The sequence below is a fragment of the Eschrichtius robustus genome, chromosome 2 (assembly GCF_028021215.1).
Source record: "Eschrichtius robustus isolate mEscRob2 chromosome 2, mEscRob2.pri, whole genome shotgun sequence".
NCBI lineage: Eukaryota > Metazoa > Chordata > Mammalia > Artiodactyla > Eschrichtiidae > Eschrichtius > Eschrichtius robustus.
Window position 1 is genome coordinate 12,445,491 of NC_090825.1, and position 26,308 is coordinate 12,471,798.

General features: G+C 44.6%; 1 protein-coding gene across 1 annotated transcript in view; it reads right to left on the reverse strand.

Annotated features, from left to right (window-relative positions):
* ANKH (ANKH inorganic pyrophosphate transport regulator) overlaps positions 1 to 26,308 on the reverse strand; it is a 141,153-nt gene that overhangs the window by 35,356 nt on the left and 79,489 nt on the right. Inside the window, exons 3-8 of the mRNA XM_068535162.1 lie at positions 18,894 to 19,012; positions 15,501 to 15,584; positions 8,968 to 9,138; positions 6,688 to 6,822; positions 4,449 to 4,541; positions 995 to 1,090 (exon numbers count right to left, since the gene is read on the reverse strand). Coding sequence (XP_068391263.1) covers positions 995 to 1,090; positions 4,449 to 4,541; positions 6,688 to 6,822; positions 8,968 to 9,138; positions 15,501 to 15,584; positions 18,894 to 19,012 — 698 coding nt within the window. The remainder of the gene's footprint in view (positions 1 to 994; positions 1,091 to 4,448; positions 4,542 to 6,687; positions 6,823 to 8,967; positions 9,139 to 15,500; positions 15,585 to 18,893; positions 19,013 to 26,308) is intronic.

A 26,308-nucleotide genomic window follows, 5' to 3' on the forward strand; every position in this document is an offset into this window, starting at 1 on the left:
GTGTTCCTGTCATCAGCATGTCCCCAGACCTCTTATTGCCTTACGTCCTCCTTATCAGTCATTTACGATGGAACTGCACACACCCAGGCATTTCTGCTACATTCTGACATTGTACTATAAAAACGGAGAACTGCTACAGGACTTAATAAGGACACATGTAGTCACAACAACAAACAAGGAACTGAGTTCAAAAGACCCCTATTTCTTTTTATCCTCTTCTCATCTCCATCTTTAGAACCCAAAAGGCACAGTCTACGATGTGAAGTTGATTATAAATGTTATTTTCTTACGACTGTTGATAAATGTCATAAACAACCTTAAATTATACACCATGTGCTTTGGATTATAGAGCATGTAGGAATCTTTTCCATGTTTTTTTGAATGTTATGTCTCCTACATTTGAATTTCCCAGGGGAGGTGATAAAGGAAGGATGTGTGCTGTTTATTTAAGGCTGTGCAGAGTCGCTGACAGGCCCTGCCAACAGGGAGGTGTTATCCACACTTGTTCACACTTGTATCCCTGAAGATGGCACAGGGCTTGGGATCCAGTAGGTGCTTGACAAGCAAGTGCTGAATGATAAATAGGGAGGATACATCAGCGTAAATGTATGAGGAAAGGCACTTTTACCAGCGAAACAAACAACACCAATTAAATTTGGAAAAGGGACAGAGATGGTTATATAGTTGACTCTGGGTATTTAAAAATGGGCTGGAAATTATTAGTAAGAGTATTAAAAATTAAAGGCAAAGCCTGCCTTTCTTCAGCATGTAAGAAGCCCTTAGAAACGCCAGAAGCTGATCCTCTATTCTTAGACTCAACGCCCTCGTTGAACAACGATCACTCATATTTTGGGATGAAAATGTCTCGAAGAGGTTGTTATCTAATCTAGCACAACATCGTATTACGGAATACAAGACCTCTCCCTTTAAAATGGCAATGACCCCCCTTTCCAAAAACAAACACGGGCGGGGGCGGGGATGGGTCTCTCCTTACCGTCAGCGACAAGGCCATGCAGACGAACGTGAACTTCTTGATGTGTGCTGCAGTGACTGTGTTGCTTGTACTCACCAGCTTATTGCTGGGGTTATTCTAGGGGGGCAAGAAAAGGCTCCAGGTTATCCTCGGCTGACCACACGTGCATCTTACAGAGCATCTCGTTTCTGTTTTATTTGATGCGTCTAAAGTGTAGATGTCAAGCGACAGCTTGGAAGACGGCTGTCACTCTGAGTGTCTCTCAGACAGCTGTCATGTTTCTGGACGTGAATGCTAACCAGGGCGCGCTCCGGACTGAACGCCCGGCAGTGTCTCCTGAATGAGTCGCCTCTCCTGGGCTCTGGGTGCCCACCAAGCTAGTCCAGGGCCCCAGCCCATCCTGCAGTTCCCGACCGCCCTGGAGCTCTGCAGGCAGGCGTGGCATCTGGGCCCGTATTTGAGGGCACATGTCAAGGCCCTGTGAGGTGCACGTTTGCTCTCCGAGATAAAGGACTGCGTGTCTCACCCATCTCTTTATTTTATTTTTTAAAGATTTTTTTTTTGATGTGGACCATTTTTCTAAAGTCGTTATTGAATTTGTTACAATATTGCTTCTTTTTTTTATGTTTTGGGTTTTTTGGCAGCGAGGCATGTGGGATCTTAGCTCCCCGACCAGGGATTGAACCCACACCCCCTGCGCTGGAAGGCGACGTCTTAACCACTGGACCACCAGGGAAGTCCCTCACCCATCTCTTTAGCTCCTGCAACTTAGCACCATCTTTCTTGAGTGGAGAAGATGCTCAAACAGGCTTTGTTAAATTGAAATGTAAGCAAATGATGCAGATGGCCCAGAGGTCCTCTGACACGTGCCCGAGGGCTTGCTGGGGCCATCCCAGGGTCACTGCTAGGCGTGCCCATCACCCAATCAAAACAAGTGTCTGGCCCTCAGCCTTGAAAGGCAGCAGAGGAAAAACAACGCCAGCCTCCTTACGGATCCCATTAGTCCCAGAGCTGACTCACAAGAACAAACTAATAAGAACCTCCTGTATAAAAAAATAAATAAAATAAAATTCAAAAATTCAAAAAACAAAAACAACAAACGGCGAGCCCCTGGCTCCCATATCCAGCCCAATGAAAGACACACAAGCAGAGGTGTTATAGGTCCCACTTGCAAAAGAGCTTTTGATGTTTGCTTCCCTTCAGAGGCTGAGGCAATCTCTCGAATCCCTTCCCCTTTATGCCACCTCTGGAGGGGTTGACATTTTCTTAACTCCGGTCTCTAAAGCACATCTGCTTTTCTGAAAAACAGACTGTGCACAGTGCAAATCACAGCAGGTAGGACATCTCTCCGTCTCCTCTCCCCCAAGGATCTGCGAGGGTGGTGCCCTGGTGGCCTGGGCGAGAAGGAGGCCACGCCGGGAAGAATTAGGAACCTCCAAATGCACACGCCACCCATGGTGACAGCCACGGGCCCCAGCTCCTTAAGGTGCACTTTTATTTTTAAAATAGCAAATATTTCTGCAAGTACGGTTGGAATAAACTAGCACATATCATTAGATTAGCATCTGTGTCTCACCTTGTTTGCCCCATCTGCTGTTTCGCAGAAACATAGTCTTTTGCATATAATAACTGAACATTAGAGAGAATCTGGACGAGTGGAAAACTCTCCCAGCCCACTGTTTAGCCAGAAACAGCAGAAGTTATGCGAGAAATTTTAAATCTCTTATTCTGGAACGCACAAGGAGGCTAAGGATTTCAACTGTCAGTGCAGCAGATTCTGGAAGTCCACACAGAGGTGTCTTAAGATTCAGGTGAATAGACGGCATTCATGGGAATGGCTTGGAGTAGCGCAGTGGAATGCATGGCAACAATGGGGGAGGTTTCAAAAGGGTTCTGAGTAGCTCCAGCATCTGGCTAGAGGTACGCTCCTTAAAATAATTTTTTTGTAGCGCCTAACCTCTGTGATGGTGAATAAAACAATGTTTTTCTTGGACGCTCTTAGTGAAACTGTACAGCGCTGTATTGTTAAGTTTTATTATTTCAAGGTAGCCAAAAACAATTTCACATGAGATGCTCACAGCCAGGAGGTTCTAACACTTTAGAAACTGCTATTGAGTTTTATTATATAATCTTATATTCCAAGAGCTAGACATTTAGCAAGATGCCTTATATCCATTTTGGTTTCCGAGGACTTACTTCTATACACATGTTCCTTGACATGAAAACACTGATTTCTATCAATGGAGTGGATTAAACCCACTCAAACACAGCTCTCTCCTGCAAGTGACTCAGGCCTTCTGAAATCCACTCTCAAAGGCCTAGGAAGCAGGAATCAAAAGAATTTTTTCGGAAATGCTCTGCATCCTAATGTTGTGAGTGAATGGTGGCAATCGGTGGAGGGTCCAGCTTATAGTTTACTGGGGAAGTTCCACACCCAGTAAAGAGTTGTGGGCAATAGCCTACCCTCTCTCACGTTAGGCTTCGTGGGGGCCATCCCTGAAGCACTTGGAGGTGAGTTGCTATTCGTGGGTGATTGATTATAGGTGTGGGAATAGAGGCAGGTAATCTGCTGGGGACCCTGGTGAAGAGGCTTCCTCTCCTCACCTCCCAGGGCTCTTTTTGGGATCAGATGAAATGATATCAGCAATGGCTCTGAGCTAGTTCTACAGAAGTTCAAGGCCAAACAGTTGCTATTAAGAGTACAAGTGGCAGGTTCTGTGCTTCTTTCCTATTTTTTATTTTAAAACATTGTACACTATCTTGCTGGGGGTCTGTTTTTCTACTTATTTGTTTCAGGATACAAGTCTACAGGTTCAAATAATTAAGCTTTAATGAAATAGGCATTTCTCAAATGATCTGCACGCAGGTCAGTCCTGACCTGGCCTCAGGTTAGGTCTGAAGGCTTATGCGCCTTCCTGGGCTGTGTCAGCAGCTGTGGAAGGACACAGTGGCCGTCACCAGAGGCTTCCAGCTGGAATAACCACGCTGCATCCCAACCAGCCTGGACCCATGGCTGCTGCATGGACAAATTCGGCGTGCATGTCCCCCAGCACCCCGCAAGAGAGCCTTAAGCTTATGAACTTAAGCACACAACTTCCTGTACCTTCACATCTGCTATAAAGTCAGGGAAGTATCGGTTTAACTAAAAAACAACAAAAGAGAAATGAAATCCAATATATTAAAATTTTTTGAGAGTATAATTTCCCTTTTGCAAATAATTCCTCGACAGGAATAACCTTGAAGTGAGTATCAGTTTGCAGAGGCATCATGGGAGCGACATCAAGGCAAGCATTTACATCAAGTAAATTCGCCTCTGTTATTTTCTGAGTTACCTCCGCCAGCCCCAAAGCCTCATTAACCTTGCAGAGGGAGGTGAGATTAGAAACATCACGGCGTCCGTCAACGGCGATCCCTGTCTATCAAACGCTAATTCTAAAGAGTGTGTTTCAGAAACCACGCCGCACGGGGTTCTCACCTTGTCAAAAGCAGGGTAGACAGCACGGATTTCCGTCAACCAGCCATATGGCATGTGACCCACGGGGTATGTGGCTGTCAAAATTGCCACGGCCTGCAAGAGGAAGAGCCGGCAGTTAGCAGGGCGTCCGCAGAGCCTGTGTCCAGCCGCTGCCTGCCGTCTGCCACGTGGCAGAGCAAGCCGTCTGGGGTGTGGTCCCCACTGACAGGTCACTCCACCCTGGGTGACAGCGGGGCCACCCTGTGGGTGGCCCTGGAGCGGGAGGCAGGGGCAGGCGCCCCCCTGCATCCCGGGAGTGGGCTGAGTGGACCCAGGGTGTGCACCTGAGACCAGGGGGATGCGTCTTGTTTTACATGAATCCAATGAGGAACGGGTCCAGATCACTGCTTGAGAAGCCAAGATTTCAACCCAGGTCCACCAAATTCTCAGTGAGCTAAACCAAACCTTCTAGCCCAGCCCAATTCTTGAGTCTCAACATGCGATTCTGAGCCCCACCCCTGCTCTCTGGATACTCTGCACTCAGCGTCCACCTCTCTGCCTCCACACCATCCTCCAGGGGAGGTGACGGTGTGCGCTGGTTGATGGCTTTATGGTATTCTCCACCCGACTCAACTCACTTTCAATCTGTTCAGCCAGGAGAGCCCAATTTTGATGTTTAACTTAAGAAGACTAAATTAATACTTCTCACAGGAAGCCTCACTGGTTCTTCCATGAAAATGAGAGTTTCATTTCTTAGGTGAATGAAGAGGAAGAAAATTTAAAACAGAGCACCTAACCCTACATTTTTGGCAAAGTTCAACTCCCTAACTAGCTAGGACAGGAGGACTCAGGCTTCATCTGTTCTAATTATCATAAAAGTGATGCCAGGACCGTGGGTGAGGTGGGTCCCCAGTGGGTGAAGACACTGCTGTGAGGCGTCAGGCGGACCTGGGTTCAAACCTCACTTCATCACTTCTCAGCCGTGTGAAGCATGAACGCTCTCAGGCCCCCTTTCTGTTCCTCCAGCGGAACCATGAGAATAACGATACCCATCATGCAGGGTTGTCGGGAGCCAATGAAACGTCCATAAGTGCCAACGTTATCAGAAGCAGACGATCAATTTATGTCAGTTCTGTCACCCTAATGCTAAGGTCTGTCTCTGTGCACTGAGGTCATTTAGAAATGGCTCTAATGTATAATGTCTTGTTTTTTTTTAGGGGAAGATGGAATTCTAGCACACAGGTGATGGGGGTCCCACACTTTTTAACTGGGCAACTGAAACTGAAGTATTGAAGTAAAAAAGCTGCTATGTTATAGAAGCCACCCCAGATGACATTCATGATTCAACAAACAAAACCCAGGAACCGATGGAGACAAGGAAAAGCCTTCTCCTTGTGATTTATGTGCTTCCTGTTCCAAGCCAACATGAGCTGCTTCCCAGGACATGGAAACTGGCAGCAGACCCCAGCCTGGAAACATGCTGACAGCGCATTCAAGGGCAACGTGTAAACAGGAGGCTCTCAGGAGGAGCCACCAGCCTTCCCGAAGGATCAGCATTTCCCGAGACGATTAATTCTCCAGAGGGCAGCGGGGGAGGAAACAAATGAAGTCATTCTATTTGTTCATACCATACTTGAAAGATGGAAAAAAAGTGCTTCCACTCTGTCTTTGGAGGAGCTGCCAGTTTCCAGATCAGTTTCTTGAGTTGAGTAAATAATGGAGACCCTCCTCTGGAGGAGGGCGGATTGCCAGAGTACATAAAGCCATGGTAGGTTCGGTACAGGAGGTGGAGAAAGGACAGGTGAGACTAGGTGGGTCAAAACGGAGGCATCAGCCCTTCACCTCCTGGTACTTTCACTTCTGCTGCTGCGCATGGCATGTTCCATTGTCCTCTGCAGCTACAGCGAAGAGGCACTATGCTGACTCCATGGGAAAGTGGAGAGGCCGTTGAGTGGAGAGAGAAAATCTGGATTCTACCACTAGCCCAGCTTCTTGCTAGTTGTGTGTCCTTAATCTCGGTTTTCTCATATGGTAAAAGAGATATTTTCTCCCATACTCATAAAAATATAAAATCGCATGATTCTAAGTCACTGATGGAGATCCTTATGGGTTCCTCGTGTGAAGGTGTCACATAATTTAATATCACAGAATTTCTTGAGCTCTCAAGAGGAATTGGAAACAAATTTGTAATCTACCTCCCCCCGCCACCCAGTTTTTACACGGTGACTATGGGTACCCACATCCCCAGAAGCTGCCCTACCTCCGTAGCTGCAGAACTGCCACCAAGGTCCCGGGAAACAAAGAGGTTGACGATAGGCCTACTGATTCTCTGTGTCGCCAAGATGAGAGCCAAAGGCCACCAGAAGCTCAGCATCTTTCTTATTGTTGCATCTCCCTGCATCAAGAAAAGGGGATAAAAGTTCACTGAACTCTGGAAGCAGAATAGAAAAAAACAATTCAGAGTCAAAGCCTTTTCTTTCGATATCAATCATGAGTCAATTCACTATACTTAAAAATAATATAGAAAAAGCCTCTGTAGACAAGCCAAGTTGAATTAAAGTAAAATGTACAGTCTTAATAGAAATGAACTCAGACAGCTGGCAAGCTACTGTGAAATCAAAACACACATTTAAGCTTGATGGATCCAAACCCCTGTTTTCCAAACAGGGCAACTTCAACCCAAGCAGAACCCAACTTCATAGCCCAAGAAACAGGCTGGAAATTAGTTTCTGTTTAAATTATCAAACTGACTGGCTAGAAGCCATGTCAGTAAGAGGTAACTCTTAGAAGTAAAACGTTGTTATACTTTATTTTGGAATCAGCCTGCTCACAAATGTGCCTAATTATTTGGGCACTATATGAATCTACTCAGAGGTTCCTATTCTCAAAGCTCTGACAGAAGTCATGTAAACGTTCAGAAGCACAAGCAAAATAAAAGCATGGTAACGAGAAGGCGACTTATTAAGAATTCTACAGCAAAGATGTGCGCTGTCTTTAAAGCCTGGCTTTCATCATGTGATTTTGGTTTTGATTCTTCATGAGGGTAAGAGTTCCATCATGGAACCATCTCAGTCCCTTTATTTCCCTTTGCTGGTAGCTGAATGTTGAGATGGATTGTTACCATCAAGACCAATGTGATGTGGTTGTCCTTATGATGGAAATATTGTAACTAGATCTGATATTATTGATGGCCTGACCTCAGATCAAGGTGGGTGGTCAATACAATTACTGGTTTTTTGGTTATTTTTGGCTGCATTGGGTATTTGTTGCTGCGCGCGGGCTTTCTCTAGTTGTGGCAAGCGGGGGCTACTCTTCATTGCGGTGTTTGGGTTTCTCATTGTGGTGGCTTCTCTTGTTGCGGAGCACGGGCTCTAGGCATGTGGGCTTCAGTAGCTGCAGCACACGGGCTCAGTAGTTGTGGCGCACGGGCTTAGTTGCTCCGCGGCATGTGGGATCTTCCCGGACCAGGGCTCGAACCCGTGTCCCCTGCAGTGGCAGGCGGATTCTTAACCACTGCACCACCAGGGAAGTCCTGCAGTTACTGTTCTGACATGACAAAAGTAACGTGGTCAAAGGTGGGATCAAGGGGTGGAGTGCGGTAACTTATTCAGGGCCATATTTATATAAATATATATATATAAAATATATATATATATAATATACATAATCATGCATATCTGCTTTATAGCTAGATGGATACCAACCCAAATGATACCTAAGGATAGAGAAATTAGCAAACATATAAATTAGATACTGTTTATAATGATGATGAAAAGAACGCTTTGGTCACTTGTATAAGATTGTATCTTGCTTGTACCATATTCACCTTTCGAGGCACAGGCCAAGCTCTGCCTCCATCAATGGGGCTTTTTAGACCTCATCCCTATCTACCTTCTCTCGGCCTCAGTGAGAGAAGTTCTTGAACTCCCATTGCAGTCTCTGTACTTTCTTGGGTTCATGTCTGAATGTGGCTTCTGTGTTGGAGGATAAGCCAAATGGGACGTAAAGCTGCTTGAGGCCAGAGACCGTATTTAAAAATTTCCTGCGTTGCCCTGTGGTACCTAAATACTCTGCTCCCTCCATAGAAGGCACCTGAATGAGTGATTGCGTTTGGCCAGTACAGAAAGTACAAACACAGCCTGGATCCCTGGTGTGAAATTAAAAATAATCAAATGTGAGTTCAACGGTACCAGGGGTCCTAAAATCTCTGTCGAGCATAGAATGACTTACTTTTGACAACAGAGAGTAAGGAGGACATCAATGTTGTGTCTCCTCCTCGGCCTGACATGATTCACTGGGACTCGGTCTCCTCGTATGGAGGCAAGGAGGCTGGAGAGTGACCTCTAAGGACTCTTTCATCTCCAGAGTTCATCAGTTCTCCAACTGTCTTTCCCTGTGGACACTATGAAGCACTTGGCCTTGAGATATAACATCCCAGAGCATGTGCCTGTTACACTGATGTCTCGTTTCATACGTGTGGGGTGAAACTATAGTCCACTTGGATGTACAGACAGGATGTCCTCGAGGTCTAAGGACCTACCCCCAGCTCCGGCCCACTCCTGTCCGGGATGATGTCGTGGATGTTCTTGTAGTAGCCCAGGCACAGGGCAGTGCAGCGCACAAGGGCGCCCATGTACAAGGACAGGATGGGGATGAGCAGAGGCTCCCTGCATTCCAGATGACTGTGAAGCAAAATGGCGACAAAAACGACCTGAGAGATGGGGAAACAAGAACAAGTCAGTAGGGAGAAGACGGAGCCAATCAATGGAAGCGCAGCCCGACCTCTTGCACCCAGGTGAGATGTATCTCTGAGCGAAAACCTTGACACTGATGAGAAGGGGAACGGAAACAGTATTGGGCTACAGCTCAACACTGCTCTCAGAGAATTCAGGGTCATGCATTTGGGATTCACTGGAAGAGCACACGATCATTCTGTTATATTCATCGTTAAGATTCTTTTAAGGCAACTGCACATCTGGTTAAGGTGATCGATTAAAAAAAATCTAGAAACTTTGGATTCCCAGACCCCAAAGGATGCAGAAGAGCTTTGCCCTATCCATGTATGCATGTAATCCACACCAGAGGACCTAAGTGACCTTCCACAAAGAATAGAACAGTGACCAATGATGGTACACAGACAAATGGACATTACCATTTATAACATGGAATCCACTGAAAATGCTGCAAAAGCACTAATGTTAATTATTATAAAACAAGATAATTAAAATTTAAGATATTAACTTACAAAAGTGGCATAGGTCAAAAAATACAAAGTCAAGAGGGATTGAAATAATAGTAAAGTGTCAATCTCTACTGAACAGTACAGGCTCTAAAGCAAATTTATCAATGTATTGAACCTCCCATCCTGCAGAAATCAGAGAATCAGCCCCGCCTCTGTCCAGAGTCCTTCCTGGAATTCACATGTTTGGAAGACCACTGAGGCATACTGAGTGCACAAATAGGGTAATGGGGGAGGGGAGAGATTGTCTGGGCTACATCAATCTTTTTTTGTTGTTTGTTTGTTTGTTTAAATAAATTATTTGTTTAATTTATTTTGAAGAGGAACATGGTGATTAAATATCAAGATTGATAAAAAGTCTACGTAGTACCTTTGAACCCCATCCATCCATTTTCTATCCACTACAGCAATGAATCTGTTTGATTATTTTCAGGAGTAATATTCTAAATATTTACCAACAGACTGAACAAGTGAACAGAACAGACAATGTGCCTGGCTGCTATGGTAAGAACCAGCTGAATATCAGCCCTACATTAGTTCTGTATTTGTCCTTAGAGATTTTTGTTAAGTAGTATCCATTTTCCCCTCCTTCTTTTATTTATTTATTTATTTATTTATAATTAAAAAAAAATTTTTTTGGGCTACACCAATCTTAATAGCCAAATATCCATGGAATGATAGGCTTGTGAAATATACCACCACTAAACGATCCTGACCAAAGGAGGCGGACCCTGATCACTGCATTCTCAAGAAATCAGTGATGACAGAAAGTTAAAAAAGAAGCTGGAGAATGAGCACACTTCATCAAATGAGTGCGTTCAGTTGCCACAGGGAACAGAGAAAAGCAGGGCAATCCAGAGAAACTCTTCCGAACGAAATAAAAGTATTAGATGTTAGAGGAGGTTTGCTTGTAGCACAAACTGACACTTGTGCCCGGCTTGCTGTTCTCAAACCGGTAAATGGGACAGAGATGTCCTTAGGGGAATGCAGGGGACAGAGCTACCGCTTGGCTGCATGGACACGACCAGGCTGCCCGGAGCGTGGACGCGTGAGTGTCCACTCACACTCATGATCACACACTCACATTCACTTTCACCGAGGATACAGTGGAGCCCATTGATGGAAATAAAGATGCCCGTGACTGTCTCCATGCCTGTTGCTTCCCAGTGGAACAAATGTACTGTATTAACTGAGGGATGCAAAGACCAGCTGGGGGAAGCCTTGTGAAGGACCCATTGTGTTTGGAAGAGAAGATTGAGTTCTGTAATGTGGCCAAGATGCCCATTTATTTCTCTAACTAATCAGAGGCCTTAAGGGGCCCTAATATGCAAACAGACTAGTCTGTCTGCAGCAAGCTTAAGATTCGACATACACAAACCTACAGTGTAAACGAAGATGGTCATGTTTAGAGACTGAAAACACATTGGAGGAAAAATGGATATGTGAAGATCAACCCCTCCTCTGCCCGGTCCAGAAAGGCTCCTGGCGACGCCATCAGGATGGCCATGCAAGACGAGCAGGACCAAGGAAGGGGATCTGGAAGTGAAGGAAAAGGTAGGGGGAGGTGTGGAGATGACAAGAAAGTGGCCCGAGGAGCAGAGCGGGCTAGAGTGTGACAGAGGGCGGGCAGGAGGCATTGGGCCGGTAGTGATCAAGGCCGAAGTGAAGATTTTCTCAGCCTCCCTCATGTTGTTAATAGCTTGATGCCGTGTGGTCCAACACATACCATACATCTTACATCTTCACTGTGGGTTGTATCATTTATCAACTTAAAATAACGCCTGGGCCTTTTGCAATTCAATCCAGAATTAAGATTTTTGATTCTGATACAACCATCAAAACTTTGTCGGATTATTTTCTGCGAGTAACCTCCTGCCTCAGTGGTGAGGATTTTCCCAGGGAAAGCCTGCTACGTGCTGGCCCCGTCCTGGGTGCTGGGGATTCAATGATAGATAAGATTGTCCCAGGCTCTGTTCTCCTGGAGCTGACAGCCTAGTGGGGAAGGCAGAAATGGTAATCAACCTGTGAAAAGGCCTGTGAAGGAAAGAGGGCAGTGGTGCTGGGAGAGCCAGGTTGCGGGGTGAGGGAGGGCGCCCCATGTGGGGTGCATCTGAGCCAAGACCCAGTGCCTTGGCAGGAGCTGGCAGGGGCTGGCAGGAGCCAGGGTTAGGTGGGGAAAGCCGAGGCAGGGCATTTCCTTCCGGGCAAAGCCCCCCGGGGGAGGCAGCTCGGCCACATGGAAGAGGTCGGAAGGGAGGACCAGTGGCTGGAGGGCAGAGAGCAAGGGGACAAGAGGAGAGCGACGGGGCTGGGGCAGAAGCAGAGCCTGTGGGTTTTCAGCACCTCGTAGACCAGGATCAGGACTTTGGCTTTTTATCTCAAGAACACCCTGAGGTAATTTTAAAGCAGGTTCTAGGCAGGGGGTGAGATGGCCAGAATTTCACTGAGAATAGATCCCTGTGGCCGCAGTGGGGAAGGGCGGAGGAGAGCCAGAGCAGAGGGGCAGGCCCGAGTCAGGAGGCATTTCTGAGAGTTCAGGTGGGAGGGGTGATCCCTCAGACCAGGGCGAGGGTGGCAGAGTTGGGGAGAAGAGGGCAGATAAAGAAACATCTAGGATCAAAAATTTTAGACGGATGGTCATGAAGAGGGACACTCCTAGGGTGGCTCCCAGGTTTCTGAGCCGATGGTAGGGGCACAGATTCATTCAAAAACACAATCATCAAGATCATGAAGCGTATGAATTGAGGCTTACAATGCCTCTGAAGGATGTGAGTGGAAATAGCATAGAGATATTTAGATGGCTTGTCTAGAGCTCAGAGGAGAGGGCTTGGCCACAGATATTTATTCGGTGATCATCAATCATGTTACAGATGGTTTAAACGTAGGGTATGCAGTAGATTCTTCATGGATAGAATACGCAGTGAGGAGAGAGATGGATCTTGAGGAACTTCAACATTTACACATCAATAGATGAGCTCGGCCATCAGAAGCAGGAGAAGAACCAGGACGTGGTGGTGTGAGAGCCAATGGGAAGGGATGTTTCATGGACGAAGGGGCAGTCAACAGAGTGAAGAGTTGCTGAGACATCCATTCAGTCAACAAAAAGTGCCCGCTGGATTCAGTGGCAAGAGGGTCACTAGTGAGAACAGTGTGGGCGAACTGATGGGAGTGGAGGTCAGCGTGGGGTAGGTAAAAGGAAGAAAGAGGAGTGAAAAAGTGGAGACAGTGAGAGGAAACTGCCCTTCCAAAAGGTGTGGCTGGGAAGTAATAGAGAATTGTAGCTAAAGACATACATGAGAAAAAGCTTGTTGTTGCTGTTGTTACTGTGTTAAGATGGCAGATGTCTGAGCATGTTTCCATGTCAAAGAGAAATGATCCAGGGGAGAGAGAAGGAGTCACTGATAACCGATCGAATAAGGTTCCTGAGAAAGCAGGACAGGATAGGCTTCAAGGCACAGGAGGAAGAAGTGGCCTTGGACAGAGGAGGGACATCTCCTCTCCTGTAACGGGAGGGGGAACGGAGATGAGGAAGGGTCCGAAAGTAGGCATGTGGGTTTAAATTTCTCAGTGAGGTGGGCAGTGAGGTCACCTGCCAGGGAGAGTGAGGTGGGTGGAGACCCTCTGACATGGTTACTAGAGTCTGCTGAGGTGAGTGATGAGAGTATGAATCTATACTTTGATCAGTTTGTCTCGCTGTGTAACTTTTTGCTGGAGCGCTTGCTACCTGGGTGCAGGTGGTGCAAGGTGCACACCATTGGGTGGTTCAGGACGGGGATCTTGCCCAAAGGCTGAGATGGAAAGGCAGGAGACAAAGGGACCTACGGTAGTGCAGCCAGACTACTCAACGGGGAACCTGGGATCCCATTCCTGGGATCTCAACTGACTTCAGAAGGCCAGGGCTGATGACAGCACAAAGGGGAAAGGACTAGAGGTCCCACTGAGGCCCAACACCCCATGAGAATTCTCATCTGATACTGAGCAAGCTAAGAAAGTCTAGATGATCACGAAATAAATCAAAAACATATGACTATTACAATAAGGGTGACACAGAAAAGCATGGCATGTTGGAACCAAAGCAAGAGGTTTTTTTTGTATTATGATGTGAAATTAATTAGCTTAGTAAAATTTTTTCAAACTGGGAGTTGCCACTAAAATTCAAGGCATTATAAACTCTTTTCATTTTATCATTGGTGATTACTCCCTATCTATCTATGCCAAGGTGGTATTTCAAAGGACTTTGCCTAGGATCTATTTATTCATTACCAAGCCTGGTAATTAACAAATGCTTTCAAGTAATGAGAGGGCTGAAGCTGGGGATGGGATGGGGAGCAAAAGACTTAAGAACAAACATTGAATTTATTCCCCCAACCAAATTGTGGTAGGAACTCCAACTATAAGGTTTAAAATAAAAACTTCACCAGGAAAATCCCAAGGCCAGATGGCACCTGAATCCAGCTTCCATCGCCCCTACTAACCAGTTATGTTTATTCTGAACTTTTGAGCCCTCCCAACAGGCAGGGGCCAGGACCAGGTTTAAAATTAAGAAGGAAAATGGCTGTGGCAGCACTGGCAAAGAATTTTTCAGGGATATTTTTTCCTCTACCCTTGGATGCTGCTATATTTATCTTAGGCAAAGATAAGTGGGTGTTTTTTTTTTTTTTTTTTTTTTTGCTTTTGAGATAACACATCTACAAATGCTCACTGAGTTGCTGATGCTAATGCTGAAAATAAGAGGTGTTTCCTTAATTTCAAATTAAGTGATTAGAGTGAACAAGGCAGTTTAGTTCATCCCTCAGAGGATGAATTAAAAGTAAGACCAGGCAAAAAAATCTCTAATAACTCACCAAGAAAATTAACAAAGATGTATCAAAGAATGACGTTAGCTAGTATTCAACATGTGTGCGTGACTCACACACACACACACACACACACAAGAATGTTAGCAGGAAGTAATTTAAATTACTTTTAATAGTGATCCATGGAGTAAATGCAATTAATTTGGAAATTTAATTCTTGGTCTTTAGGGAGGTACTAACAGTTGAACAGTAGATTATTTCAAAAAGGTGGCTGAAAGACTAGCGTGTACAGAAGGGGAAAACCAGGAAGAAATGCGTGGACATGTTCATAGAATGGAACTGAGAATTGGGAAGGGAGCTTAGAAATCAGTCCACCTCCTTCTCCATGAAGAAATTGTTCTCCAAACCCCTGACTGTAGGAACTAAGTCTAACTTACAGACTATGGGAATTAAATCTAATTTCCTGCTAAATTTTTTCATGGTATCTTTGGAGGAAGAAGACAGGAAGGAGAATGGAAACCAGGGCTGGTGCCAGACCTCAGGGAACTGGACAGAAGTATAATGTTCTCAGACGAAGCCGACTTCCTGATTCTTTCCAAATGTGGGAGAATGATGCGTGAGTAGCAGCCCCAGGTGACAACAACATTTAACAATAATTCCTAGGAGCGCTCTCTAGAAACTAGCACCAAGTGACTTGGCCACACAGAGGCCCACGTGCACACAGCGACCCTGTGACCACGCACTAGCTTTGACTTTAGAGTCATTTCACGTGCAAGTGCCTTAACAATAAAGGGCAAAACCTCTGATAGTAAATTTAAATTCCTACAACACCCATTCCTGCAAGATCGTACACATTTGTATCATGGAGGGGCTCCATTTTCTCATTCACTTAACAAGCATTTATGGAAGTTCGCATTTGATTTGAGTAATGTAGGGATGCTCGCGGAGTGGAGGGTTGTAAATGAGGCATCAGCCGGTTCTGTCCATCACCTGAAAGGGGCTCTGAGCAGCTTTGATGGACACACGGATCACATTTACCTGAGCTATGACGTCTGAGATTGAGGCACATCCGACCAGGAAACTGTATTTGTGTTTTAAGAGAATGCCAGCATGGGTCCATGCCTGCCAGGAAGGAGAGAATAGGGTATGAGATACACCTTCGGGATTAGGTTATTTCTGGTTGTTATGAGTCCCTGGGCATTCCTGAAATAGAACAGAAACACACCCCCCCCAACCTTAGTAGCACAGGTTTCATAAATCTTTGATTGGTAAAATGGCTGTAACTTAGCCTGGTGGCTAGGACCACATGAGATTTTTAAGTGGAACCAGTGACTGCACAGTGTTTATTTGGTACCAATTCTATGCAGACTAGTGTACTGGTTTGTGCGCCTGGCAGGAAACCTGGCTGAATACCAGGAATGGGGGACCAGTGGGAGTCACAAAGCACCGCATTCTCCATCTGTGAAGCATGTTCTAATGAGGGCTCTAAACTGGATCTGAGTTACTACTGTCACTGCAGGCACTCACTGACTGATCAGGGCTACTATTTCCTTCTCTTTAAGTCTGGGCAGGATCCGATCTGACGCTTCGTGCCTTTGAGGGAAGTTAAGAGGAAGGTCCTCCAAGGGTTACAGACAATGAAAGTTCCAGGGGATGGCAGGTTTGGAGAAGGTTTGAATTTCAAAGTGGGATCTGCTTAAGCATCATCCTTCTAACCAGTAAAGGCTGACCTGAACTGACAAAGAAATAACATTTCACGTGAGCTAAACATAATTAGACAAGTATGATTTATTTCCTAGGTCTGTGTCAAGACTTTATATAGCTGCTGCTACATCTACTTCCTCCTCAGCTCAAAGGGCCAAAGGTGCTAAATGTGAAAAGAAATGCAAAGTGTAGATAACATTTGCAAATCGTGGCTTGTAGGCTATCTTTGTTGACCAAAAGCTGTCTGGACGATAAGCTTTGTGATTTGCAAATATTATCTCTCCAACAAATACATCAGGGCCACGCTGCAAGGTGTGTGTATGTGTGTGTGTGTGTGTGTATGTGTGTGTGTGTGTGTGTGTGTGTGTGTGTGTGTTTGGGGTGATGATATGTATTATATTGGTTTTTCTCAGCAATCTCTTACCACTGGGCCTTTTGGGGGAGTTGAGAGATGAAACATGGAAGAAAAGGGTGTCCATCACAGAAGTTCTGGTGTTAGACTGAGCTTTGGAAACTTCCGTGGCAAATAAACACAGAAGCGAAGTGGAACACAGGGCACTAAAGAGTCTGTGAGTCACTTTTAGTCCTGAGTTCCCTGAGTTCACTGTATAATTGTAATTCTTCTATGTGTTTACACAGTCCCAGTACAGATAGGAGGGCAGGCATTAGAGCAGAATCATGGACTCTGCTGAAGAAGCTGGGCTTTTACTCTCTTAGGTTGTGAAAAAGGTCACTCCATTCAGTTCTCTCACTGCTTTGAAAGCACTATGGTGCTACCTCAGTCCAGCCTGGGCCCCGTGGGGAATCTGGTTCTACACACTCCAAACCCTTGGCTTTTTTCTTTTGGGGGTAGGGGGTATGGGAGTAGGGGGTATGCATCAACTACCAGAGTAAACACACCTGGTGATAAGAAAAAGAAAATAAAAGAAAATCCAGGGACAAGTGTTCCAGTGGCCAAATTCTCCACCTAAAGTGATGTCATGACAACTGAAAATCGGGACCTTCGGTGGAAACTAAGGGTTTAATATCTAAGGCTCCCTTGCCCACTGGTAGGAAGCTGTCAGATTCAAGAAGGCTGCCCCTGTAACCCAGCTACAGGCACGTTAAGACTTCTGATGACATTTGAGAGGATGGACCACATACGTTTTTACATTGCCTCATTCCTCCGAGGATTTGGGGCTAATGCCATACCTCAATACCTCCATTCATCTCACACGTCTAATGTATATAGAACTGGAGGTAAGGAGTGGTAGAAAAACCTATATAGATTATCATATGTTACAGTCTCCTTCTAAGAGTAAAATGGAGCCCAAAGAAAAGGTTTATTTTCTAGCATTAGACATTGTTGGAAATATATAAATATAAATATAAATATACACATATATATATGGCTAAGTCTCTTTTATATCTGTAACACAGATGAATAGGAAAAAAGCATTCTCTGAGAACTCTTCAGTATCAGGACAAAGAATTTAATCTACGGAAGTCAGCCACCCTTAGCTAATCTAGCAAAGCTGCCTATTAAAGTAATAAAATCCTATCAGTATATTCAAGCGAGTCTTATTCTAAAAAGCTTTGGGTGCTTATACCACACAAGTGGTAAGTTTATCTGAAAGCTATTCGGATCCCTTGATCCTGAATATATCAGAAAGGAATTTATATTTGAATCAAATTTTCAAACAAGCTCTCTTGCCTCCTGCCAGAACTTGTGGCAAATATAGATAATTCTCATAAAATAAACTGAAAAGATGGACTGGTTAAAAGTCAGTGGTCAGTTGGAGCCCTTCTGCACTGCTGGTGGGGATGTAAAATGGTGCAGCTGCTGCTGAACTCAGTATGACGGGTCCTCAAAAAATTAAAAATAGAGTTACTATATGATCCAGCAATTCCACTTCTGGGTATATACCCAAAAGAACTAAAGCAAGGACTCAAAGTGATATCTGCACACCCATGTTCATAGTGGCATCATTCATAGTAGCCAAAAGGTGGAAGTAACCCAGGTGTCCACTGATGGATGAAAGGGTAAACAAAATGTGGCTTACACATACAAGGAATATTATTCAGCCTTAAAAAGAGGGACATTCTGACACATGCTGCATACAACATGCATGAACCTTGAAGACATTTTGCTAAGTGAAATAAGCCAGTCACAAAAAGACAAATATTGTATGATTCCACTCATGAGGTACCGAGAACAGTCAAGTTCATAGAGACAGAAGTAGAGTGGTGGGAGCCAGGGGCTGGGGAAGGGGGTGGGAGTTAGTGTTCAATGGGGAAGAGACTCAGCTGGGAAGATGGAGAGGGCTGAGGGTGGATGGCAGTGATGGGAGCGCCACGATGTGAATGCACCTCATGCCACTGAAGTGGGCACTTAAAAATGGTTAAGATGGGAAGTTTTATGTTATATGTACATTATCACAATCGGAAAAAAATGTGGTGGGCAGTGAAGACAGCCTCAGATGTGCTGGTCATTTTTTGGGGGGAATAAGTGGAGCCATTTCCATTTCTGGGTTGCCAGGGGCTGGGGGAGGGGAGGATGGGGAGTCAGTGTTTAATGGGAATAGAGTCAGTATCCCAAGATGAAAAGAGTTCTGAAGGATCACAGCAATGTGAATATACTACATGCCATTGAATTGTATACATAAAAATGGTTAAAATGGTAAAGTTTAGGTTATGTATTTTTTACCATAATTTTTTAAAAAAGTGCCAATGATCTTCTCTACTCACCATTGCATCCATAAAAGGGAAGGCAGCAAGATACAGGAAGGCCCTTCTTGTTTTGTTCCCCACTGACTCATCCACATGGTGCAATTTATTGATGATGTAGTAGCCTAAGTCACTATACGCTGCAAAAGGTAAAACAAAACATGGCAATATTTAGAAAACATTATCCTTATAAGCTTTTTATCTCAAAAGTTTTTTTTAAAATAAACTTATTTATCTTATTTTATTTATTTTTGGCTGTGTTGGGTCTTTGTTGCTGCACGCGGGTTTTTCTCTAGATGCGGCGAGCGGGGGCTACTCTTCGTTGTGGTGCGCGGGCCTCTCATTGTGGTGGCTTCTCTTGCTGCGGAACACGGGCTCTAGGCGCGCAGGCTTCAGTAGTTGTGGCACGCAGGCTCAGTAGTTGTGGCTCGTGGGCTCAGCAGTTGTGGCTCGCGGGCTCTAGAGTGCAGGCTCAGTAGTTGTGGCGCACAGGCTTAGTTGCTCCGCGGCACGTGGGATCTTCCTGGACCAGGACTCGAACCCGTGTCCCCTGCATTGGCAGGCGGATTCTTAATCACTGTGCCACCAGGGAAGCCCTCAAAAGTTTAAAAACAATTTTAAATATAATATTTGGGTTTTGGTACAAAAATTAGAAAATTCAGATGAGCAAAAAGAAGAAAATCATCTACAATCTCATTCATCCCTCTACCCAGAAGGGGTCACAGTTGACACTCTAGGTTCTAATTGCCCATTCTTTAATAGGTGTGTGTGGTGGGTTATGTGTGGGTGTTTTAACATAAAAATGGGATAACATACCTTTCAATAAAAATTTTAAAGCTTGCTTTTCACTGTTTGTCATTCCTTTTGTATCATTTTTTGGGGAGGAGGGTGGTAACTGTGGGTATAGTCTCCCCAGGGGAAAAATGCTATCTCTGTGCTTTCCAAGTCCCTCCAACATGAGGACCTGTGACCAGTGCGTGACTGGAACATAATGGGCCTTAACCAACACAGGCTGAATGAATGTGTTGGTGCCAAAGGGAGAGAAAGGAAGAAAGAGAAAGGTCTCCAAATGTCTGCTAGGCGTTCTGGCAGACATTGTTAGTAAAGGTTAAATACAATATTAAGCTATTGGCTACCTCATTGATAACGATGTTTGGACTATATAGGAAAACAATGATCTCTGTGTTTTCATAGTGCTCTAATAGTAGTGTTCCGCTGTGTTCATTCTTTTATAAATATGAATATTCATGTACTTGACAACTGCAGAAGCTGCTTTGAAATCAGAAAGGAGATAAAATTTAGTGTCTCTCTCACTTTGTGAAATAATAAGAATCCCTGCTCCCATTTCAAAGTTTGGGGGACGACTTATTACCATATAAACTGGCAAAAGGAAATAATCCTCCATCCCGTCGGGATTAGTCTGGAATTATGGGGATGTTGGATTAAGTGTGCTCTTCAGGATGATATCAAAGATATTTAAGTGTACATAAATAGAAATCCCAGCGAGGGTAGAGGTACAAGTAAGTGATTTCAAGGGGTAGGGAGGGGGCTGGAATGGCTAAGACATCCAGCATACAATGCTGGTGGGACAGGCAAATGCAGGAGAGGAGGTCCCAGTCCTCCCAGGAAGGGCAGAGGTGGAAACCAAGAGGCGAGCTGCCAGGTGAGCCCAGGTGTCAGGTGTGCAGCGTGGCGGGACCAGCAGAACCACTGAGGCAGCAAGGAGAGAAATCCAGGAGGGAGGGTGGCGCTTGGCAGAAAGAGAAAAGACTGGGGAAATGGGATTAGTTATGGCCAGGGACAAGGAAGGCAGCTGTGATGTCCTGCTTAGATCAGAAGGCACGTGGGTGACCTGACCCTGGAAAGCAGGAGGAAGCCCTCCAGCCCGACTTGGCAGCGAGGTGAGAAGTGCATTCAGACCTGAGATTAGCTGGTGAAACACAAAGCGGGGATAAAGCTGTTGCTGGATCACACACACAGCTCACTTTGGGTGCGGAGATTTGGAAATTGTGGCTGCTGTTGATTTGTACACTCCTTTTCATTCAGTCAAGTTCACTGCGCTGAGACCTGCGCAGAGATGGTCCTGACCCTGCCCACCCCACTGCCCCTCCCAGCAGAGACCGCGGGCAATAGTAAAGGCAGCCACGCTGGGCGAGCAGAGCAATGCCAAGTGCACGAGCCCGGGGCTGGCTCTGAAAGGCTCAGGAACTAAACTTTCCTGGTGAAGGTTAGCGCCAATACAAACGCCAGCTGACTGGACTTGACCGGACGGCTAAAGCTGGGACCTTGAGATTAGAAAAGGCTGAGATCCGGAGGGCAAGGTATGGGTTGACCTGTGTCCCCTCACAATTCACTTGTTGAGTCCTAGTCCCCAGGACCTCAGAAGGTGACCTTATTTGACAACCGGGTCATGGCAGGTATAATCAGCTGAGATGGGGTCACACTGGAGAAGAGTGGGCTCTTGGTGTCCTCCTAAAAAGGGGGAATTTGGACACAGAGATAGACACGCACAAGGAGAAGCCCATGAAAACACAAAGGCAGAGATCGGGGAGATGCTTCCACAAGCCAAGGGACAGAACACGTTGCAAACCACTGGAAGCTGGAGAGGGGCCTGGGACAGATTCTCCGTCACGGCCTCAGAAGGAACCAACCTCACTGCCACCACCTCGACCTTCCAGCCTCCAGACCGTGAGACCACACACTTCCGCTGTCTGTGGTGCTTTGTTAGGACAGACCTAGCAAACCCATACAGGTGGCTTCTAGGAAGGAGAGAATTATTTTCCCGTGAGACTCTGGGGTAATGGCAGGAAAAGAAGGGACGTGTGAATTTGAACAGCTGAGAGCAGGGCGTGCAGTTTGCTCATGTGGCCTGAGTGTATAGGGATCAGTATAAATGAGCTTCTCTACTTCTGTGAATATACCTAAGCGTACCAACTTATTAGACTATTTTAACTAAAACATCAAAAACAGTGCCTTTATGCAGAGCAATGTAGAGCTGACATCTAAAGTTTAACAGGGTCTGAAGAACTGCTGGGTGCTGAGCTCAACCAAGCCTCTGACTCTGCCAGGATGTTCCCCCCACCTCACCCCCTTGCTTTGTTCAGACTGCAGCTCCGGGGTCCCCAGGTGCCGGGGGTACTTTGAGACCAATGGGCCCAAGGATGCTTTGGCTTCTTTTTACTTCTTGTCCTCCTTTAGCTACTAGAGAAAAACTTTGGAGGCCAAGGGAAGAAGCTTTCTTCCCGTCTTTCTTCCTTCCTTTTACTCCTCCCATATGTAGTAGAAGAAAAATCTGGTTATAACTACAAAGGTTGTTTCCACCCTGTGAGCTGGGAATGTAAAATCCCAGTGGCTGTTTTTCACCCAGTACCCCCTCACCCTCCCCACCCATGTCCCAGAGCTGTTTCTGGCTGGAGGTGTAGGCTGCGGGTAATTTGTTTAAAGTACTTTGCATAGAGTCTATAATTACCAGGCTAGCTGCCTTAATGACATTTAGTAACCTTCAACTTCTATAAGCTGCCTTACCAAGACTCTTCTGAAATAGCTTATATTCCTTATGAAAGAAGAACATTAGAAAGAAAAATTAAGCAAGGTTTTTGAATAGATGTAAATGGAGTTCATGGCCTGGCTGCAGCAGGAGGACACAGACTTAACCTATTTACAGGTAGACAGCTCTGAGCTGCCCAAACAAGAAACAGGAAGGACCATCCAAATCCCTAGCTCCTCTGACCTCAGAACTATTTTCCCGTGAGACGCTGGGGTAATGGAGCGATGGAACTTTCCAGAATCACAGGTTCTCAAACTTGTTCATCCAGAGTCACCAGCACTTGTTGCAAAATGCCATGAAATTTAGTATTAGTCAAAATAAGCCTCATTCCCTATAATTTTCCCATGGGAATTGAAGAAAAAGCCCTCTTCGATTTTTAGTAAAAGAATAATACGTGCATTTCCAAGGGGCAGATTTGGGAACCCTTATTCTAATTCTAATTCCTTAGTTCCAATGTTTAAAAGTCTCACAAGTGCTACTGATTGACCCACTGTGTTCTGTTTACCAAGGCTCCTGCAACTTGGGTATCTTGAGCCAGGTTCCAGGTACACATAGAATAGATATCAACTTTTCGACCAGTGGATCTCTAGATTTCAAGTCTGTCAGTCCAACACAATTCCAAGTGTCTACTCATTTGGCTAATTGCATAAGGTTTGGGGTGGTACATTTTCTGGAGCCATCTCTTCCTCACTATCTCCACCATACATTCCTGGGGAAGTGCCTGTGTGATGAGTGGGACCCACTCCAGCCATGTGCAAATGTCTGGGGAAACCCATAACCATGTGCAAAATCTCTCAAGGATGAAAGAATGCGTGGCTTACCAGTTGGGTCCAAAAAGAGAAAAAAATCAGAGACAATGAATATGAAACACAAGAAAAAACATTATTTACAGCAAATGTAATAAAAAGGACCTAGTGAAAGTTGTCTCCTTTATTGGGGCAAACACAATAACAGATGACCCTACAAAGGAGTTCTTGGTCCTCTCTGACCTGAGTCTACCTCTAACGTCTCACTGTGAACAGTCAGCGGATGCCCAGATACGACACCAGGTTAGCGAAGGAAAGGAGCTACATCTGAAACTGGTTTTTCAAAGCTGGTGACGCTTAGGTTTGAAGTCCCTTCTAAGTGAGAAGATCCTCCAGCAGTTGGTAGATTATTGGTAGATACTGAAAGTCTGAAATGTCAAAGTTCATCCAGATTGGGAAAAAAAAAATCTAAGATAGAGATCATGCTGGGAATCAGGATTTCTCCAGTGGCTGGCGGTGCCATGGAATACACAATCTTTAAAAAAATATCTTAAGAGTACCTTGCCCCAGCACTAGTTCATAACCAAGAAGATTATGCAGACTGACAAAATACATTGAATTTTTCTAAATATTAAAAATTTCTTTAGAGACCATAAGGTTAGAAAGCAGTAAATAAGCAGAATATATAGATCTTCCTTGTAGTTAAAGCTGTATTAAACATACATGAACACTAGAATCAATCTGCTTTATTCAATATAGCTGACCCTGAGATGTCACTAAAAAATTCTCACTGGTGTCAAAGGCTCTCCAAGGGACCCAGCTACAGCCGCAGAGCTCAATGCCTAATGCCCTCCCTGCTGGTCCTCTTTCTACTTTGCCCTTCCCTGCTCTCCTTCCCTTTCTCTCTTCCTCTCTCCCCCTTTTCCTGTCCCTGTTGCCTAACGGGCTCTTCTATAGTCTCAGGCTGCACACCTCCTTTACCTGGTCACCTGCACCCTAGCACTGGGCATCCACTCTGTTACCTGTGACATTCAACACTGAACTCATTTTCTTGCTTTTTTCTCCCCTGATTCATAAATGCGTGGTGGCTGTGTGCCTCCCACTTCTTTTCCTCCCCAAGGAGGAACATCTTTGATATTTATCTCACCTTTGTATCCAACTTTTGATTAGTAGGACCTGAATGACATGCACGTGCTATTTGTTCAATAAGTAATTTGTTGGACCACTGATAGGACAGATGGGGATTGGACTATTTTAAAGGTGAGTTACACAAAGGGCAATTCTTTCACTCCTGTTTAGTCAAAGCCCCCCACATTCAAAGCAGGAAGGTCAGCTCTACTAATACTAGTGGTGTGTCTGCTTAGAGTTAAACATGCATGTTAATAACATCATTAAGGGGAAATGGATGAATTTTATCAGTGTTTGAGTATATCTAAAAAAAGAGAAATATTCATTAAATACACAGAAGGCATCTTGCTGGGAAAAGTAACTAACATTGTAAAGAATAAAATGAATAAACAGGTAAATTAGGAAACAAAACAAAAAGAAACCAAGGAGTTGGCCATTAAACTGAAAAAGCATAGAACACGGTGATTTTGTTAAAACCACGAGCCTGAGGTTAGACAGAATTAACAGAAACGTAATAGACAAGAAGAGTCACCATTTGTAATCTTAACGTGGCTACAGCAAAATATTCATTTAGAGCACTGGGTCAAATTCTCCACTCCATCTTGTATCAAAGATCAGGGAAAAATGAGAAAGAGTTGTGCTGGAATACAATCAACACTTTCAGAGCCAGTTAAGAAATGACCCACCCCACGAGCCTTTCAGAACCAATCCCTAAGAGAAAGAACTTCTTCTTCCTCTATGCTCTTGGATGCCCTTACATAAATGCTATGGAAAAGCTAGAAAATCTAGATAACAGAAATAAATCTACTAAGGAGATAGGGAAATAGCACCTAAAAAGGAAAGTCTAAGGCAATTATACTAGTTTCGCCTAAACAAAATAATATAGAGAAATTTGGTTTTAAGCCTGGATTACTCTGGTTCCTAACTCACTCTGTGGGCTAAGCTGATGAACGTGTAACATGCGGCTTCTTGTACTTACTCTGAGCCCTACTGAGGGGCTGTTCACATGGGGAATACATACTCATTTCAGTATCAGGCCAAGCAAATACAATTAGGAAGACTGCCTGAGAGCAGACAACGGCTTCTCAAGTCAAATTATTTGGAATATTTGCTTTTTTGTTTATCTATGTCACTGTTCCCTTGTCCCAAGCATAGACAGCCGAGAGCTGACTGTTAAAGTAGAAGTGTCAGTGGCTGTTTCTAGCATTACTAAGACGTGAAAATGGGTTTTAGTGCCTAGTGTAGGTGACACACTGTAAAGCAGAAACTGAATGGGGGGATGTTTATGGATGGTAGGAAAATAATGTTGGAAAAGGTGGAGAGCAAGAGAGCAACATCCCACCTGGAGCTTGTGGTCAAGGTTATGGGGAAAAATTGGCAAGATCTGAGCATAGGAAAGCTTACGGCATTAGTGAGAAAAAGGAGAAAGGAAGGTGAGCAAAGATGCCTGATGCAGCAGACAGTAGAAGGCAAGAGAAGAATCAAACCATTAGGCAGAAAATTGAAATGAGGCCAACAAACTAGAAGAGGGAAAATCATTAAAATTTGAGTTTTAAGTGTTTGAAAGAAATTGATATGTGCTTTCATAGTAACTGTAGAAAGCATTTGTTTGTTGGAAGAAAAAAAGTGATAATTGTAAAACTATCAACAGTGATAAAAGCAATTGTTCAATATATCTGGGATGTAGAACCATTTTGGTTCAAATATAAGATTTTATGATTCCACTTTAAAATGGAAAAACTTGCATTTAACTTGGAAAATGACTTTGATTTTTATTTCAGTGACCAAATGCCCCTCCCATCAGTGTCAATAACACAGTACACTCAAGTTTTCCTTAATTACTGACATCGAGTAATTAGCTGTTAGCCCCAAAGTCTCATTTGAGCATGACTAAAACAGAGAATGTTGGGTTTATTTGGAAGTCAGTAGCTAAAAGGAAACTAACTTATCTTCCTTTTTAGGCAAAAATTTATTTAGACCCACTCATTTCACATATGGAATTTTCTCAAGTACGT